Below are 19288 nucleotides of genomic sequence, written 5' to 3' on the forward strand. Positions count from 1 at the left end.
CTAAATCAGCCACCCGTATGGCATGAACACAACCGAAGGGGCTAAAGCCGCCGAGGTTGCCGCGTGCTTCTTCCGAGATCTCATGGCTGGATTCTTACCCCACCCAAAGCTATGGTTTAGAAACAGTTCGGGCTGGATTCGCAAAAAAAAGGGGGGGCGGGGGGGAGGCTGCTGCATCAAAACGCGGCTTGGCTTAAGGTGTTGCAGAGGTTCGCCACTCAATTCAGCGGGACTTTGAGCTAAGACAATGAGGAACCAGACTGTTGGGGGGTTATTTAAGAAGACTGTTAAGTCTCTCCTCCTCAAAACTGTGGAGGAAACACCCACCTCCCACTCTTTCATCCTACGTGAAAAGAATTCTTGGGAAAAGACTGGGAAAGGGGCGGGGGGGGGGGAAGCGGTGAGACACACGCGCACACACACACACACACACACACACACACACCCCGGAAGGAGGGAGACGGCTGCCTAGGGCTGTTACAGTGTGAAACCTCCCCCCGCCCCCGGGTTTTTAAAATTTTAAACAGGGTCATATTTTTCCTAATTCTGATTTTCCTTTGCTAGAAAAATGAGATCGGAGCCAGTTTGCTCCCGTTGGGAAGATTGAGGGCGTGCGCTCTTTTAGGCATTGTAAGAGAAAGGCAGAAGCGCTTATCAAGCGTGAAGTGTACAGCTTACTCTACCAAACAATCGCGACGTCTTTTTGAAGATAAATTTAAGTAGGAATCATTTTCCTATCTTTTTTAGGAATAGGGCCCTCTGAAATCAACAGAGCTTACGTCAGAGTAGACCCGTCTAGACTTCTGTTGTTCGCCGGGATAGGCTAGATAAGAAACTCCTCAGCGTTTCCCTTGGTAAACATCGTGACGTGTACCTAGGTGAGATTTACAGCAATAGCTACAAACACGCAACTAACTCTGAAACGACGTTCCCACGACGTCCTAAATTCACGGATTGTGATTGATTCGAGCCAGTCAATCTGAAGCGCGGACTGTTTCGCGCTCATCTTTTAGCTCCTACAAAGTGGGGCTAAAAGGTGAACGTGGGAATAAGGTGGGCTGATTTGTGTGTCGCGGGAACTCGGGCTTACAACCACAAAATAACCCTTGGGGGTTATTTCTCAAAAAATAAAAGTTAACTTCGGAGGACGTCCCCTGAAGCCGAGGCTTAGTTTCAGCCGCAGCAATCCCAAAAGAGGAACTGTCGGCTCGCCGCCGCCGCCGTTTCGATTCTTAGTAGGGGCGACTTTATTACCTTGCGGTGGGAACCTCTGACCAGAAGGAGGATGAGGCCGGGCGCGGAGGGGGGAGTAAGAGGTGACAATGGACAGGAAATGGTTTGCTTGGGCTTCTGGAAGAACAATAAAGATCTCGTTAAACGGGAGCAGCATCGGACCAAAACAGAAGCGACTCCCAGTTCAAACGCCATGCAATAGCTCGGCCTTCTCAGCATCTTTCTAAAATGATCGTCCTAAAGACCATCGGCCGCTCTTATTATGAGACCAGCATTCTGGCACCCAGTCTGCTTCGTTCCAAAGAGGAGACCTGCTTAGCATTGTAACCTTGCAAATTCTCCCACCTAAATTCATTCCGGAGTTAAATTCTACCGAGGATCGGATTATTACCGAGGATCGGATTATTACCGAGGACTCTTGTATTCTTTATAGCTCACTCTTCTTTTGACAGGGTGAACTTAAAAAAAAAAAGATATACAAAAGCTCAATTCTTTCTTCCTGGAATGACAGTTTTACAGACAAGGTCTTTATGCCATTGTTGGGAGTTTTTGCAAACTCATCGCTCAGGAATGAGTTTTTGCAAACTCATAACTCAGGAATGAGTAATAAAGAATATCAAGATATTCTACACAAGGCCAATGGAAAAACCAGACAATTTAAAATTCTGATAACTTAAGAGAACCACATAAACGATACCATTGTTTACATAAGCTTAAGAGTTAAAAACATTCTGAAACTAAAGAGGAAAGAATTAAAATAACATCCAATCAAATATTGCCAGTAGGCGTTTCTGAAACTGCAGCACTAACAGCAATGTCTAGACATAATTCTCAGAAGGAGGTTCCAAAATCTAATAAAGGAGGTTCCCATCTCTAATAAATCCTTCTTTCACACCCCACCAGTTTGAATGTACTTACTGATCAGTTCCAGGAATGCTTAAATGTGTGCGAGCAATTATGAGATTTTAAATTGTAATACCTTTAAAAAGACAAAAATAATTGCTGTGAAATAGGCAGGGAAACAAATACATAGGTTGCACAATTGATATAATACACCAGTGTGGCATGTGTTGATGCTTAGCACCCATAAGCATTTGGGCAACCACACTTAACACTAGCTGAAGTTTCTGAATCATCTTCAAAGGCACCCATTCTGATTACTCCATTTTCACACCCAGGCATCTCCAGTTTACTTGGATGAAACTGCAGCTTGTTTGCTCTCATCCATTCCCAATTTGCTTCTGGACATCTGTTCCAAAAGCCCACAGCCTCCCCAGGATTACGCAAAGCATAGATGATTTCCGTGGAATTTTCTGTCATCAGATGTGGTGATGGCCACCAATTAGGAGAGTTTTAAAAAGGAACTGGACAACTGCAAAGGAAGTATTGATGTCTGTTTTCTAGCCCTTGGATTCACAGGCAGACAACCTTGAACACCAGCTGCCAAGGAGCAGAAGTGGAGGAGACATATCACTCTTTTCCCCAAGTCTGTGTGTTTCCTTAATGCATCTTGTTTGCAACAGTAAGACATAGATTGTTGGCTAGATTACCGATTCACTTCTTATGTTTTTAAATAGATTGCGATTAAATAGAATGTAATGGCTACCTTTTCTGTGCCTTATATAGTTGTTAAAAGGATATGAAATGAGACAGAACCATATGATACCTCAAAAGAATTCCCAAATCCTGATTCCATTTTCCCTGAAAAGGACTGGAATTACCATAACATTATATCCTCCAGGCCATTAGAGTAAAGTAATTTACCAAGATCTGCAAGACTGTCCCTATCCTTTATCTGAGTGAGCTGACTGAAATGCCTCTATCTAAACAGCTTAGATTTCAGATGCTAGCATCAGCTCCAAAGCTTTCCATCCTTGACTTCACATTTATGTTGGATTCCTTACCTTTTCCAGCATAAGTTAAATTATATGCAGAAAGAGCACATTTATATGCTACTTTTTGAAATAATTAAAAACTATTGACATATCTCTTTGATCCCAAGGATCTGTCAACTTTCTGGCCTTGTTGCCTGTCATACAGACTTGCACTTGCTCAGAGCACACTTCAAAGTTATTCAACTTACAGCAAGTATTTATGTGGTGGAGAGCACACATATTTTAGTTGTTGCCCAATCTGTTTCAGAGTATAAAACAACAAGGAAAAGAATGTTGGAGGAAGTAATCTTAATTCTGACTACATCCCTGTAAAAACTAGAAAGTGCTGAAAGGGCCCATCCAATGTCTATAAAGCTGCAAAACTCTGCTTAGCTGGAACATATCACTCAACCATATATTTACAGAGATTAACTGATACCCAGTTTTTCTTTCCAGATTTGGAGCCTACTGTATCATCTCTTTCTTTCTCTCTTCATATATTAGTACTTGATTTGCGAAACCAAGTTTAATTGGTTTTTATTTATAATTACAGTTTTTTGGAAGAGGGAGGCGGTTTTGTATTATGGAAAGAGAAGAATCTTTCACAGTTCCAGTTTGTTGTAATTTCATTAGGGTTTTAGCACTACTAAAGGGACCAAAAAAAATCTCACCCTTATACATTTAAATATGTGACGATTCCCGTTAATACATCATTAAAAGGCTCTCAGAAATTGGACATAAAGTATTCCTCATTTGGTCTCCTTTGGTAAATGGACAGCATGGTTAAAATGGATTCTTGGCAGTAAATAACCATTTTTGTTCATGCCACACTTGCAGTTCATTTTACATCAAAGTCCCACTGATCTGAACAACCTTGATATGCAAATAGGTGAGCTTATAAGATCCAGTCACTGGAGACCAAAATTTGGGGCTATGGATCCATAGCTATTAACGTTCTCGTGGCATATCCCTCCCCACAAAGGATTTGATCCAAACCATCCTGTTCTTTGCAGTAGTAGTAAGACACATCTTTGGATGGGTAAATGGTACTGCTGGAATAAGCAAGGGAATGTGGAGCACCTACCGGTTATGGCTCCCTTACTGACTTGGGCCATTTCCTTCTTTGGCTGCTGAAACTGCAGCCCAGCGGCTTTGATAGAGGTGCAAACATTTGGAGGCAAATTTACATAAAATAGCTGCGTTTAATCCCACTGGCTGCAATTAACATCACAGGCTTTCCCTGGGCTCCGTTCTGATATGGCCGCAGGGAGCCAATCAGGTGGGCGGAACGGGCACATCAAAGAGACTGTCCTCCAATCAGGTGAGCCCCCTACTGGCATTGTGATGTCACAAGGATATTTATACCAGGGGCTTAATTGCTCCCCGTTTAACTAGTTTCGTTTCAAGTGGCGTGGACCAGAGAGGTCAAGTGGAATTAACCCTTCTGCCCCCAAACTGTAGACCTGTCCCACACCCCACCGTCTACTTTTAGGGTGCTTTTGACCTCCTTCACTACAGTTTGTTGTGGGGCTTCCTCCGAAAATTTTTCCAAGGCGGAGAACTTCTGGGTACCAAAAGACTGGAGAAGGATCTTGGTATTAAAGGGGTATTGGTGGGTGGACTGTAAGATGGGTTCTCCAACCACGGACAGCTCTGGAAAGAGTCTGCAGTATCAAGTGGATCATCTCCTGAGCGCAGTGGAGAACGAGCTACAGGCTGGCAGAGAAAAAGGGGATCCTACCGAGAGGGAACTGCGAGTCACTCTGGAGGACAGCGAACTGTGGTTGCGCTTCAAAGAACTCACCAACGAGATGATCGTCACCAAAAATGGCAGGTAGGAGGAAAGAGAAAGACAGAAATGCATTGATGCTTTCAGGTTGCTTCCAAGGGATACTTTCCCCCTTCCCGCTTTGCTTTCTCCTGTATTCATTCAATTGTTGCCCTGGACTACAGGAAATCAGCCATCCAAAGGCATCCGAAGCCTTCTGCTCCCAATTGCTTATAGTAGCTAATAGAGGAAATTCCCTCAGTGATCTTTCCCAAGTCCCGTTCTTTTCTTGGGACATACCCTCTTGTCTCTCCTTTGTCCCTTGACCATTGGCACCCTTTCTACATTCTGTCCACGGCGGCATCCTGCAGCCTCTCAGTCTTCTTTATTCCCTTCCCCTTCCTTTCCTCTTGTAGTCCTTAACCTATGCAATCCTGTCCAGTCAATTTGTAAAGCAGGACCGCAGCCTGAGTTTCCATTCAAGATATGAGACTTTCCCTCATGCGAATGCAGCAACACTAGTTTTTCTAGTGGGGTACAGGATTTTGTTGTAGTGTCAGTAGAATTTCAGCTCTAAACATTTTCCCATCAGTCTTTTTTGAAGATTACCTTCCATTCCATGACTAACTTGAACTGCGACAATGTCTCCATTAAAATATATATATATATATGTGGGCCTTCTAGCCTGTTTATGAAACTTGCAATTACAACAAATGGTAGGCTACTAAAAAAAAGGAAGCTATAACCCAAATTCTCCCTTTTTATAGTATGTAGTATTTGTCTGGGAATCTGTGCTTCTAATATGCAAGTGAATTTCCCCGAAGTGGAGAGGTGTCTCCCAAATCAAAGGGAGGATCAAAGTGCATCACTCAAAATGACTTAATTGGAATTTACTTCCATAACCTGAGAACAAAGAATGGCTTTGGTGGCCATACCCTACAGGGGTACCTTTTTCAGCATTTACATCTCACCCCTAAAACTGCTTATTCCTAAGAGACAAAAAAGATAGAATCCATAAGACACCCCCACTTGTCATTTGGCCAGAGAAGAGCCTCCTTCCAAATTATTGCTATCCACTAGTTATGTCCCACGGATTTCAAAGGCCTCTTTTCTAAGGGTGAGATGAGAATCCCCTCCCCGCCTATAAATATAACTAAACGCCGGGTCCTCCCAATGCTTGCGTGGTCATTTGGGAATCCAACCTAAGGAGTTCATCGCCTGCGGTCCTATGCATTGGTAGCTTGAAAGCAGCCGCAAAACGGGCTGCAAACTGAAGCGGGTTTTTCCTTTACGTTGGATTCCAGAGAGCATCAAAGGCACGGCGAGGCCTCCTCGACTCGGGGCAGAGGAGGTTCTGTGTTTTGGGCAGAAAAAGCCTTCGACGCCAGCGGCCTAGGTCTGGCCTTGAGAGGCCGCGCCGCCGGTGTCTTTTCCCGCCTCTCCTCGCTCTTTGCGTCTCCTCCCTGCAGGCGAATGTTCCCCGTGTTGAAGGCCAGCGTGTCCGGACTGGACCCCAACGCCATGTACTCCTTCCTGCTGGACTTTGTGGCTGCAGACAATCACCGCTGGAAGTACGTAAACGGGGAATGGGTGCCAGGCGGCAAGCCTGAGCCGCAGGCCCCGAGCTGCGTCTACATCCACCCGGATTCGCCCAACTTTGGCGCCCATTGGATGAAGGCGCCCGTGTCCTTCAGCAAGGTCAAGCTCACCAATAAACTCAACGGGGGAGGCCAGGTGAGGAGGGAGCGTGCGTGGAAGTGGAAATGAAGTATTCCTGAGGGCAGGATTGGGCACCCCAAAAATCACGGGCTGGGGGCAGAAAGTGCAAGGTGCTTTGGGGAGAGGGCCGCACGTCCAGTAGGGTTAGGTTGCTGCAGAGGAAACGAAGGCGAATGTGAAGCGCATGTACGCGCCTTCTGAAAACACCTTTAATGCCAGTCCTGTGGGTTTGGGAAAGTTGCCTTGCAAATAGTCATTTTTAAGGCTTCAGCCACCTTTTGTTTTTCAGTTTAGGAATCTGGAAAATACAGAGTTCCCTCGTTGCCGCTTTCAGAGTGTCCCCTTCCCAGCCTTGCACGGGAAAGCATCCTAGGAAACCTAGTTTAGCTGTTTTATGGACTAAAGGAGATTCGGAGAAACATGTTTTGTTCTTGTCTCCTGGGTTCTGTAGCCTAAATTTATAGACATTCTTGTAAAATTTGTCATATCTGGGTACTTGCCTGAAAGTCCAGTGCTTTGCACACAATCCTATGGATCTGAAATTGATTGCTATATTTCCATCTGGAACTCCAAGATAGATTCATGCTTACAAATATGTGCATGCACAATTTGCAAGAGGGTAAAGCTGTCTTGGTTAAGCAGAAAAAGAAATCCAAAGCTAGTATTACAAGTTTGAAAAAAATTGAGATATTGAACATATTTTAGCATGGCATAAACTATAAACAAGTTCTTAAGCTTCTGTATGTGTTACTTCAATTTTTGAGATAATGCGTAATTTTAAGAACATTTAAAATCTGGATTCTGGTGTGTGAGGAACTTAAACAGCATGCAGCAACAATGAACAATAAGAATTTGGAGAAAGGGTGTCAAAAGATGGCAATGTCTGTTTGTATCTATCTCTTAGAATGAAACACAGTGTCAGCTATTTGTATGTTTGGTACCCAGAGAATTGGCATCTACAAAACTTACTTTTGTAAATGCACTTATTATATATACTTACCATTTTATTCTAAAGCGACAGGAACAGTGAAGGGAAAAGGGAGTATATCCTGATTCAGTTTGCATTTAATCAATTTGGAGGCAGGTACCTAGAACCCACTTGGTATTCTAGTCCTATAATTAAGAAGAGTGAAATAGCTTGCCCTCAACAATTCATTGTGTTTAAAACCAATGATTTGTAATTAATTTTGTTTATTATTTTTAATGGAAATTTAGAATATTTTTTTCCAGCAACCAAATATCTTGTGCCAGTCCTGAATCCTGTAACAGTTAATGTCTCATCCGAATTGCTATCAAATTAAATTTTGGATTAGAGTCTTGTGGGGGCCTGTGTGGCAGTGTAATGCAAAACAAGATCATACAGCATACAATATCTTGGACACTCCATAAGAACAAAAGGCATGGCTCCAAAATATTTTAACCAAATTGTCTCCTGTTCTGGACTGGAGGGATGTTCTATTTAACTTGTATTTTTGTAGGACAAAATTAGCCGCAAACTTCGGTAATGTTTTCCTACACAGTTTTAATATTAATGCAGAAAATGGATGCAATGGTTGGATGCCAAAATCTGGTGCTGCATATTTCTGTCAACATTCTGAGTGGGACAACATGCTTAGACCTAGAGTGTTATCCCGAGATAAGTATAAAGACAATTTGGGGAAAGTGATGTGTGACATGCACCTTTCTCAGCATATTTGCAAGCCACATAAAGACTAACCAAAGTGATAATTCAAGGGCAATTTACTAAGAGTTTGGGGATAATATGGCAAAATGTAATAATGGCAGCAACAATATATGATTGCTGAGCAAATCTTAATGCTAATTTTATTAATAAGGTTTTTTTGTGCACAGAAAAAAACTAGTTGTAGGATCAACAGCTAGTAAAATTTTGGAAATGTCAAAGCATGTTTTCCTTGACAATTCACATTCACTTATTGTTGTGATGAAGGGCATATTAATAGCTATTTTTCTGTTCCATTGTCCTTTCTTCATAAAGATGTATCAGGCATGGAAAGTTAGTTATGTTGAAACTGTTATGTAAATACTTCAGTGGCACCTGTATTTTTTTTTAGAGAGAAAGATGACAGGTTAGACCTAATCTATCAGCAAGAAAGTTTCAATCAATTTGCAGATACATTTTTCAAGTCACTTAGTAGCATGATATTGGAAAGGTTTATTTGTATATTATAGTTCAAATGTGCATTTTCAGCCTGGTTCTCAATAGTATTTCTGATACCATAATATATACTGTATTAGCAAAATTGTTAAATCTGATAGTAAAATGAGATGCCTAACTAGTAACCTGTATAGTTTGTATGCTGTTTGTTCCAGTAGTGGGCATGAATACTGTGCTAGTTAAAAAACAAAAGTTAAAAGCTATAGTTTTAATTACAGAGGAATCATTTCCTTCTCTTTAACCAAGACTACATATTATTATTGTTCTCCAATTATTATTATTATTATTAGCATCAGCTCACTATGTATTTTAGTACTTTAGATTTCTTATAAAAGAAAAAAATGAGATAAGTTAAGGCACCAGGCTATTAACCAGAAGACTGAGTTCTAATTCTGCCTTAGACATGAAATCTGGCTGGGTGACTTTGGGCCAGTCACTTTCTGTCAGCCCAATTCACTTCACAGAATTGTTATGAAGGAAAATAGGAAGAGGAAAGCTAATATTTCCTTTACTGAGTGAATGTTTTTACAGTTATGACAGTCATTAAGGAACCCAGCTAAAAAAGAAGTTTCTCCTTACTTTACTAGGAAAATGTATTATTTAAGCTGTCTGCACACACAAAAATGGATCCGTTTTCTGGGTATTTTGTACTATGGTTAGTTTATAAAATCTTCCAGTGGTAGTTTTTATTGGGTAATACTGGTTATGTGTAGATAATAACTTGCTTTGTGAGAAATGAATAAAGCTCTGTGCATGGAACTCTTTCATTCCTCCCTCAATAATGAAAGATGAAAATCAAATTATAAACATTTAATTAGAGTTTGGCAAAATGTAGTTATCAGTTTTGAAATAATTCAAGATAATAAATCAATTTTAAGTGATTTAATATATTAGTTTATTTCAAAACTATTAATGTTGCTTTCCTACTTTGGATAAAATAAAAAAGTAAACATAGATGTAATGTTCCTGTTTTGACTTAATCTGGAAAGACAAAAGGTAAAATAGCCACTGAGATCTGGACTCTTAATTTTTTTTTTTTTAGATTTAAGTCAGCAAATTTGTTCTTATTAAAAAGTGAAAATCATTGCTGTAGTTGATGTTGCCGTCTCAGAATAGTGTTTATCACTCTTTCAGTGCTTGTTTCTGTTGTTCTTTACACCAACAGATCATGTTGAACTCCTTGCACAAGTATGAGCCTAGGATTCACATAGTGAGAGTTGGTGGCCCTCAGCGAATGATCACCAGCCATTCCTTCCCAGAGACACAGTTTATAGCTGTGACTGCTTACCAGAACGAAGAGGTAGGCATAAAGTGTGGAAGAGCCTGTGGATGGATTGCTCTCTTTCAAAGTAGTAAAGGGACATGGAGTGAGAAGGGGGATGTTAAAATTAGGGGTATGCTGTTTACAAGTATTTTAAAAGATGCTACAAAGGAGACGCAGTAATTGTTCACTTCCAGTGAGTACTTAAAGAAGTGGAATTGCTGGAAAGTAGGAGAAATGTCTTAAGCATAAAAAGAACTCAGCAATGAAGTAAGGCAGATATAATTCCATGTTACTGGTTTATTTTGTCCATTAGAAAAAAAAAACTACTCTTGTTATACTTGCAGGAGAATATCAAGTGATCTTTTCAACAAGAGGCATCCTGCTCTTTGAGTAAAAAAAGAAAAAGTCTTCTGATATTTTTGCTTGTTTGGAAAATGTTTCAGTTAACCTCAAGACTTTATCAGTAATCCCCTCTTTGTTTTGTTTATGTTACTAAACACACTTTAATTGCAACATAACACCACTGGATTATATGGAATTGATTTCCAAGGAGACTTATATAGGACCAGGATCTGAGACATAATGAGGATCTGAGACATAATAATTCAGCGAATCTGATGAAAAGATAATGAAAGGTGTATTGATTCTCAATACATGTTATCAGTATTTACTGTAGAACATAACTATATTATGCAAATCATTTTTTTAAAAAAAATACTTGGAATCCAAACACTTAATTATTGACAGCACTAAGCAATTTATCATAATATGCAAACTGAAAGATTGTTTAAAACCTGCGTTTTAAAATATACAACTGAATTGTCCTAATCATCTAATATATAAATATCAATGAAGTAATAGGAGACCTACCATAGATACACTTATCGAACTCTTATTCTTTGTCATGTTGTGACCCTTCTATAAAAATAATAACCATTATTTTTTTTGTACAACACGTTTTTTTTTTTCTATCTGTTGTTTTGTGTCTGCATTAGCTTCTAATATTTATTACTGCTTACTTTGATTCTGTCAAAACACATAGAGGGTTCAGCATTGATTATACAGTAACACATTATGTTTTAATAGATTCTGAATGAATTTTTAGGTCCTCCAGAGAGAGAAATAAAGTTCCTGTCTGTAAACATAACTTCTATGTTGAAGCCTACATGATGAATTGTATTGAGGTTCAGGGCTTATGCTAAATTCATTAAGTGCTAATGATTACCAACTAATTTTTAAAAATCATATTAAAGTACAGCATGCTAAAGTCTAGCAAGATCAAGTGGTTTATCTTCTGTTAATTGTTTATATACAATTGTTTCAAAGTTTTTAGGGTAGGTCTATATTTCATTGAATAATGGGCAAAACTATGATATAAATCCTTTGCATTTAAATTCTCCATGCTGAAACAGTAGCTCATTTCTTAATAAAATAATCATTTGTTCTTCCAATATATTATCCCCTCTTTTTACCCGGAACCTGACACTTTTTATAACAGTTTTTAGTGTATCCTCCCTCCACTCTACGTCCCTTTTATGTACTTCCTTAATAGGATAATAAAACCAGGCATCTTAGTAAGGCAAAGAGGGGACATTGTAGAGGATTTCAAAGCCTGCTCCTGCAGTCTTAGTAGTTTTAATAATTTTGTTCTGGGCTTTTTCCCACCAGAATTAATTGCAAAAACCTTACTGGAATTAGCAGTAATGCTGCTGAATTATGTTTTCAATTAACAATGAAATAATTAAAATTACATTTGAATTTGAAATATTTTCTTCATTTTTTCTAGATAACAGCATTAAAGATAAAATATAACCCCTTTGCAAAAGCTTTCCTTGATGCAAAAGAAAGGTGAGAGCTGTTGTTTGCTTTTAATTGCATTTACAGACTGCATTTCATTAGTTTAATATTTTTACTAAAAAATTGTGCTTCTTTGACAGAAGTGATCACAAAGACATGATGGATGAAGTGGGAGACAGTCAGCAATCGCAATATTCACAATGTATGTCTAAACTCTCTTCTGAAAGTTATATTTTTGTTATACCATTGCCATATGGAAAACCCTTAAAGCAGTTTTGTTCCAATATCAGTTCCATTTTGTTATGTAGTTAAGAACGTTATTCATGAATATACAATGCATGAACATATATTTCATAAAATATAATCTTCGCCAACAATTTGTATCTTTCAGAAGGCTATCTTTTAAAAAAATGTGTACTGCAATATACTTTAGCCTGAGAAGTGGTACTATAATTTTACATTCCTGATGCCAGAGACTGTAAATACTGTAATGTTCTTGACTTATTTCTCTTACTGAACATTGAGAACCAAGAAAAAATTATCAGAGACAAAGGAGTGTGCTTTACTTTGGGAGATTCTGCATTCCTGGATCTCTAGATATTTTTAGGCAGTACTTCTCAACCTTGGCAGTGTTAAGCTGGGTGGACTTCAATTCCCAGAATTCCCCAGTCAGCACCTAGCTTGAAGTTGCTAAAGGTTGAGAAGCACTGTTTTAGGTATCAGATGATTAAGCGTGAAATGTATTCTGATTTCGAATGGACTCCTAGCACAGTAGTTGAATGTATACTTTGAGTGCAGCAGGTCCCCGGTCCAATTACTGTCATTTTCAAGTAGAATTGGAAAAATTCCTGCTAACTTGGGAAAATCACCACTAACCATCGTTGAAAATACCACATGAGGTGGACTAAAAGTGTGACTTGGAATTGTAGAAACCCGCCCTCTGCTGTTTGCCTCATGTGTATTTCAAAAAATAGGATTTTATACTTAAAAATATAGAAAAGCTAAAACCTAAAAAACCTAAAATATTAACCAAAGAACAAGATAATTTTCTGTGTCTCTCATATTGAAATTAAGTGGAATAAGAAAAAAAGCTGGTGTAAGTATTTACAATCATTTTCATTTGTTCAAATGTATCGATCAACTGGTCAAATATATCGATCCATCCACTGAAATCTCATTGATGTTTTTCAGACAGAGTTCAATAATCTTTGAGACAGGGATTATTGTCAACAGTACAAAGTTTTAAAGAGGATCAGAAGCTTGATTATGTTAATTAGAAGTATTTGCAGAACCTTTCCCTTTGTCTAAGTTTCACACTCTGAAACTTAGTATTCAGAGTATTCTGAATTACTATGCTGCTCTCTGAATATCTCCCCTGTAATCACAATGATGTAAGAAATGACAGAAGATATAGTCTGACATTACAGGCTCAATTCCCATTCTTTCATATCAATATAGTAAAGTTCCATGCAGAATGTAATTAAGATGGTTTCCATCATGACACAGATTGTGTCATTCTCCCATCCTCCTCTCCTTAGAGAGCCATGACTACCATTTATTCAAATGTATGTTTACTAGGATATTTTGCTGTTCTCACATTGCTTCTTCAAAGCTATTAGATACAAAAGATTACAATTTAATCATTTTTCCGATTACCTCCCAGATTAGGATATAGCAATAAGAGATGTGAGGTTATAAAAATCTTACGTTCGTGACTTCAGATTATTCCTGATGGTACTTTCATTTTGAGTTTTCTTGCTTTAATGTGTAGGAATGCTTTGACACAATATTTCACTTATGGTATACCATTGATCAGCCGAGATGGGTAAATACGCTATAATAGCACCACAACAAAGCTATTTATAGCCACAAGTTACTGGGGGAGACAAGGAGAGCTTGAAATCCATTTTTATCGTTTCAATGTTAGTTAAAAATCGGTTTAACATTCCAGGATTGATGTGGTGCAAACTGCTATCGTCTTGGACAAATAATCCTGCTATATATTGGTAAATTGATACTATTCATATTTTTACAGTAGGTGGTTGGCTAATTCCTGGAACAGGGACTCTTTGTCCTCCTGCCAGTCCTCATTCCCAATTTGGCACATCTCTGTCACTTTCTCCCGCTCACAGTTGTGAAAGGTATTCATCATTAAGAAATCACCGTCCTGCCCCTTATCCAAATCCGTACACCCATAGAACCAATTCTCCAAGTAAGTACTTTATAGTGTCCTCCAGTTTTTTGATGTCATAAGATACTAACAGATCTCAGTGTGAATATACAGCCGAGGTGTGAAATCTGTGACTCTCCAAAGTCTTAAACTACAAATCTCACTGTCATTGTAGACTGTTATATTTGGAGCATGAAAGTTGAAATTCAGCAACCTCTGTGGGACCATTAGTTCAGTCCTGGGTGGTAAAGGCTAGATCAAAATTTGATTTAATCTGGTGTAGCAGTTAAAATGCTGGATTAGCAGCAGAAGAGTCAGGTTCTAATGCTAATGAAAGCTTTCTGGCTACTTTGGGCCAGTCATCCTCTTTTAGCTTTAGATTGAGAAATTGGAAAACATTAATACAAACTGTTTTTGACCAACATATAGATTATGGTGCATATGCAATCTTCAATCCTGCAGTGGATTAATTCACTCCGATTTAAATACAGGACCTTCGGTCCGATCTAAATACAGTATATAAAATCATACATTGCAATGTCGTACCTGTAAATGAATACTTCAGCTTCAACCATAAAAATACAAGAGCACACAATAGATACAAACTCAAGATAAACCGCATCAAACTTGATTGCAGGAAATACGACTTCAGCAACAGAGTGGTCAATGTTTGGAATACTCTACCTGACTCTGTGGTTTGTTCCCCAGACCCCAAATACTTTAACCTTAGATTGTCTACTATGGTATTGACCTCACCCCTTTCCTAAGAGGCCTGTAGCAGGCATGCATAAGCGCACCAATCGTGCCTACCGTCCTTGTCCTATTGTTTCTTTTTATTTTTCTTATATGTATCCACCTCATGTATTCATAACTATATTTATACTTACACCTGTTATCTTGTAAGTGATTGACAAATCAAATAAATAAATAAATTCAAGATGAAGTAGATAGATTATGATGATGGTAATATTGATATATATGGGGTCCTTGGTGCTCTCTGAGCTTGCTTGTTTTCTTGCAGATGTTTCATTATCCTAACTAGATAGCATCATCAGTGCTAGTAGCACCATCGGTGTTATCTATCTATAGATGGATGGATAGATAGAAATAGCTAGATAGAGTATCCATCTTAATCAGCTGTAGGAATTGTAACAGAAAGAAAGTACAGCAATGAGATTTCACTAACCATCTGAATCATGGCAGTTTTACTCAGAAAAGTAAAAGTAAAGTTTTTTTAAAAAATACGTTTTTCAAATAATTATTAAATGTTTTGAATAGTCTACAAAAGAATGCACTATTAATAGTGAATAGATCATTTTATTAATTCTTTGGTTTGCAATAAAAGACTTCAAGCTTACTTAAAATAAGATTTTTGTGAAAATCTGGCCTGCTGTGATGGTACTGTTATTTTCACCTTTATGGCACTGGAATTTAATTAAAAAGGCACTGTTTTTGCTTTCCAAAATGGAAACAGTCAGGGTAACAGACTCATATAGGAAATGGCAAGGCTTTTGATTTTCAGACACAATTCATCATTCCATAAAGTTTAGATGATGTTTTCAATTACAATATACAGTTGGTTTCATTAGCAATTTTAAACAGCCTTTGGTGCCTAGTAAGTCCTAAAATTTCCAGCTAGGTGATTATAAGAAAAATGAATTTGAAGTAAATCTAAACTACATCCTTGGTTTTGAGCCATTTAGCAATAGCACAATAGCAATAGACTTATATACTGCTTCATAGTGGTTCTTAAGCAGTTTTCAGAGTCAACATATTCCCCCAACAATCTTGGGTTCTCATTTCACTGACCTTAGAAATAAGGAAGGCTGAGTCAACCTTGAGCCAATCAGGATCAAACTGCTGGCAGTCAGTAGAGTTAGCCTGAAATACTGCATTCTAACCACTTTGCTATCACGACTCTCTGAGAGAGCTTTAAGAGAGCATTTATTCTTAATTCAGATGCCCGCACGAGATTGTTTATTTTTTTTAATATATTTTAATCTTATAATCTATTTCTGTTTATAAAAAGGACTTGTTTGGTATGCAAATGATGTTTTTCTCATTTCTTTCAAGCCTGATTATAGAGTAATAACTCAAAAAAAGGCTATGAAGGTTGCATATTACTTTTTGAAAAGTTGATATGTCCCTGCTCCACTGAAACTTTGTGGACTAAATATACAGAATTGATCTCTGCTTTGGGTCTTTACTAATATGATTGCAAAATGATTTGATATTTATGTAGAATCAAATGCAATATTTTTAAATGACCTTATATCATTGCTAGAAAAGCAAATACATTCTAACAATTCCTAATGAATTCAATTATACTGATGAAGTTCATAGTCAGGTATTGTACTTGACAGTATGGAATGTTCTTACACAAAATGCTTGCTTTTGCAGCAGCCTATGGAGACAGTTCTTCAGCATGCCTTTCTATGCTCCAAAGCCATGACAACTGGTCCAGCTTAGGAGTCCCAGCTCCAACAAGTATGTTGCCTATGAATCACAGTAGCGGTCCACCAACCAGCTCCAGGTAAGCTCTCTTCCATGAACATGAAACTTCTAGATCCATTTCTGCCATGAGTCCCATAGAGGTGATCCTCCCCCCCGCCCCCCAATATAGCTATAGTTTCTACACTAATACTGTTTGTATAGTATGATTTATGCAGGGTTGTGTTATATATGTGCAAGGATAGGGTTGCGGCTAGTCTGTGATATACTAGCTACTTTCCTATAAAGGTAAAGAAATAGGGAGCAGTGCTTATCTCCATTTCAAGGCCATTGAACAAATGTCTAAAGAAATTTCTGCGGTCATGTGGCCAGCATGATATCACTGAATGTTGTTAGATTCTCACTGAAGTGATAAATATTTATCTACTTGTATTAGAATGCTTTCAGGCTGCTAGGTTGGCAGGAGCTGGGGCAAGAACGAGAGCTCACCCTGTCGTGTGGAGCTGGGTCTCAGAGCTGGGCTGCCAACTTTTTAGCCAACAAGTCCAGTGTCTTTAACCACTGAGCCACCAGTGCCATCCCTCTTTGTTGCCATGGGTGAAAATTATTTTTTACTTCCTCTGTTTTATCCTTTTATATGTGTAGGAGGAGTCAGTGACTTAATAAGTCTCCAATAAGTCTCTTTGGTGGTTTTGAGCTAATACACTTTCCAGTTAAAAAATAGTGTAACACTATATCAGTAGTTCCATCCACAGCCTTTAAGGCGGCCATCCCTGATTTAAAGGGGAAAAAAAGAGATGTGCTTAGTATATTAAAAAAAAAAGGTTAGTAAGATGCAAATATACCCCTCCTTAGCAGCATCAGTGGAAGAGGTCAATAAAGACAAGATGCTGGATATGACATCCCAATACCAATCCTACTTCTTGCAAGTCCAAGGGAATAAAGGTTTGCACTAGTCCTACTATTTTGCCTTTTTAACTTCCCTTCTCTCCACTGATGCTGATGGCTATTTAAAAAAAATTGCTTAAGGAGCTTGGATGTAATAGGTCTTTTATTATGGAGTTTATGAAATGCCGCCCAGATTCCGTGAGGTGGGTGGCCATATAAATTTACTACATAAATAAATACATTGCTCTGTAGGGTAGAAAAAAATGTGACTAGAGAAAGACTCCATCTAACAGTAGCAGGCATTTGCATGCTATGGCAATTCACAGAATTCTGAAGGAATTGTATGTAAACAAACATGATCTGTACTGTAACACATCTTTAATCGATGCTAACTGCATTTCGTTGCCTGTGGCTATGACAATAAAGTTGAATCTAATCTAATCCGTAGGAAATCACCAAGTCCAGAGTTCCCTAAAATACTTTCTTCCTTTTACAAACTAAAGTTTCTGTTATTGTGTAAGAATACTGCTTTGCGCTAGTAATTGAAGCGAGGGATCATTAACAATATGTACAGCATTCATAATATGCTAGTTTATGACCGCAATAAAATGTTTGATTTGCTATAACCTCCCAATTCTTATATTGGTGACGTTTTTCAGAAAAGACAATCCTGCTGAGTTTGGTGCCTAGCTTTACAGATAATTCCATTTTAGTAGTTGGTGAATGGAAATTAAATGAAAAAAAGCTGCTTATGCGTCTGGGACTGGAGAGAGGACTCATGAACTTATATTGACACCAGTCAGCACTAAACACCAGATTGCAAAATGCCTTCCAAAAATCTTTAGTACTTCTCCTAGTGAGGGATTTGCCAAACTTTTCCCTCTGAAACCAAAAAGGTGATTTGGATTGGGGTGGCAACATCTATGTGTATCATAAATTTGCATGTTTGAAGATTGATTCAGCCTACTATCCTGGGGTCAATAAAATAAGGACCCATATTGTTGGGGGGCAATATGCTGACATTGCAAACTGCTCAGAGAGTGCCGTAAAACTCTATGAAGCGGTATATAAGTCTTAAATGCTACTGCAATTGCTATATACGAACTGCGTGATCCAGGAAAATACACGCTTGAATTAAGAAGGTCTATGCCTCTTGTATGCATCCTGTCAATGCCTCACTCAAATGCATACTTTTTGTCCTCCCCTACTCTCAAACATGTTGATGTTAATAAATTCTATATTTAGAATAATGAAGTGAGCTATAGTTTGCAGAACTATATGTTACATTACTTAGTCTTTCGCTACCGAGGCTGCCTTTCTAGAAATGGAAAACCTGTTGTTGTTTTTTCTTTCTCTTGTAGCCAATATCCCAACTTGTGGTCTGTGAGCAACAGCACCATCTCACCCGTTTCACAGTCAGGTGGGATGTCCAGTGGGATAGGATCTCAGTTTTTGCGAGGCTCTACAACCCACTACCCCACACTTCCTCATTCCGTCGCTACGACTTCTTCGGGCTCTCCCCTCTATGACAATGGGGCACCCACAGATATTGCTGACAGTCAGTATGATGCCTCAGTGCATGCTAGACTTGCCTCCACATGGACTCCCGTCACGACTCCTTCTATGTAGGAGAGTCCTTCTCCTTTTCTGATGGCCAAAGACTTTCTAGTTGCTGTAAACTGGGAATCCGCTGAGAAAGTTCCAGGAGTTAGAGGAATAAGTCTTGACGTATATTAACGGTAAAGTAACTGCACTAATAGCTTGATGCTCCTTTCAGTATTAGAATGTATTAGTAAATGGTACAGACACCTTATGAAAGCTGTAGGAATTTATCTGGTGGTCCAGACCCCAAAGGGTGGGGTTACCGCCTTCTTTTCTACCTCTGCAGCCTTGAGGGCTAGAATTGTTGCCAAGCCTCTGTTCATGAGTATTTAAAGCACCACGAACA

At 38.8% G+C, this 19288-nt stretch overlaps 1 protein-coding gene across 4 annotated transcripts; it reads left to right on the forward strand.

Moving 5' to 3' along the window:
• Positions 1-4735: 4735 nt before the first annotated feature.
• TBXT (T-box transcription factor T) lies at positions 4736-19153 on the forward strand. Of its 4 annotated transcripts, none has more exons than XM_087921741.1 (8): positions 4736-4941; positions 6345-6609; positions 9936-10070; positions 11821-11882; positions 11972-12033; positions 13867-14043; positions 16402-16534; positions 18702-19153. In XM_087921741.1, the coding sequence occupies exons 1-8, from the start codon at positions 4736-4738 to the stop codon at positions 18967-18969; spliced, it is 1308 nt and encodes a 435-aa protein (XP_087777867.1). In that variant the 3' UTR covers positions 18970-19153. The 4 variants fall into 4 exon arrangements, with proteins under 4 accessions (XP_087777867.1, XP_026561046.1, XP_026561047.1 ...); XM_026705261.2 differs by having other exon boundaries at positions 16405-16534; XM_026705262.2 differs by having other exon boundaries at positions 13870-14043; positions 16405-16534.
• Positions 19154-19288: the final 135 nt, after the last annotated feature.

This window comes from Pseudonaja textilis, chromosome 1 (assembly GCF_049901715.1).
Source record: "Pseudonaja textilis isolate UNSWEBS1 chromosome 1, rPseTex1.2, whole genome shotgun sequence".
NCBI classification, from domain to species: Eukaryota; Metazoa; Chordata; class Lepidosauria; order Squamata; family Elapidae; genus Pseudonaja; species Pseudonaja textilis.

Bases quoted from the DNA above. Each gene is read 5' to 3' on its own strand.
- TBXT (XM_087921741.1), top strand. From the start codon at position 4,736: ATGGGTTCTCCAACCACGGACAGCTCTGGAAAGAGTCTGCAGTATCAA. The intron at 4,942-6,344 runs GTAGGAGGAAAG...TCCTCCCTGCAG, and splicing joins ATCGTCACCAAAAATGGCAG to GCGAATGTTCCCCGTGTTGA. The intron at 16,535-18,701 runs GTAAGCTCTCTT...TTTCTCTTGTAG, and splicing joins GGTCCACCAACCAGCTCCAG to CCAATATCCCAACTTGTGGT.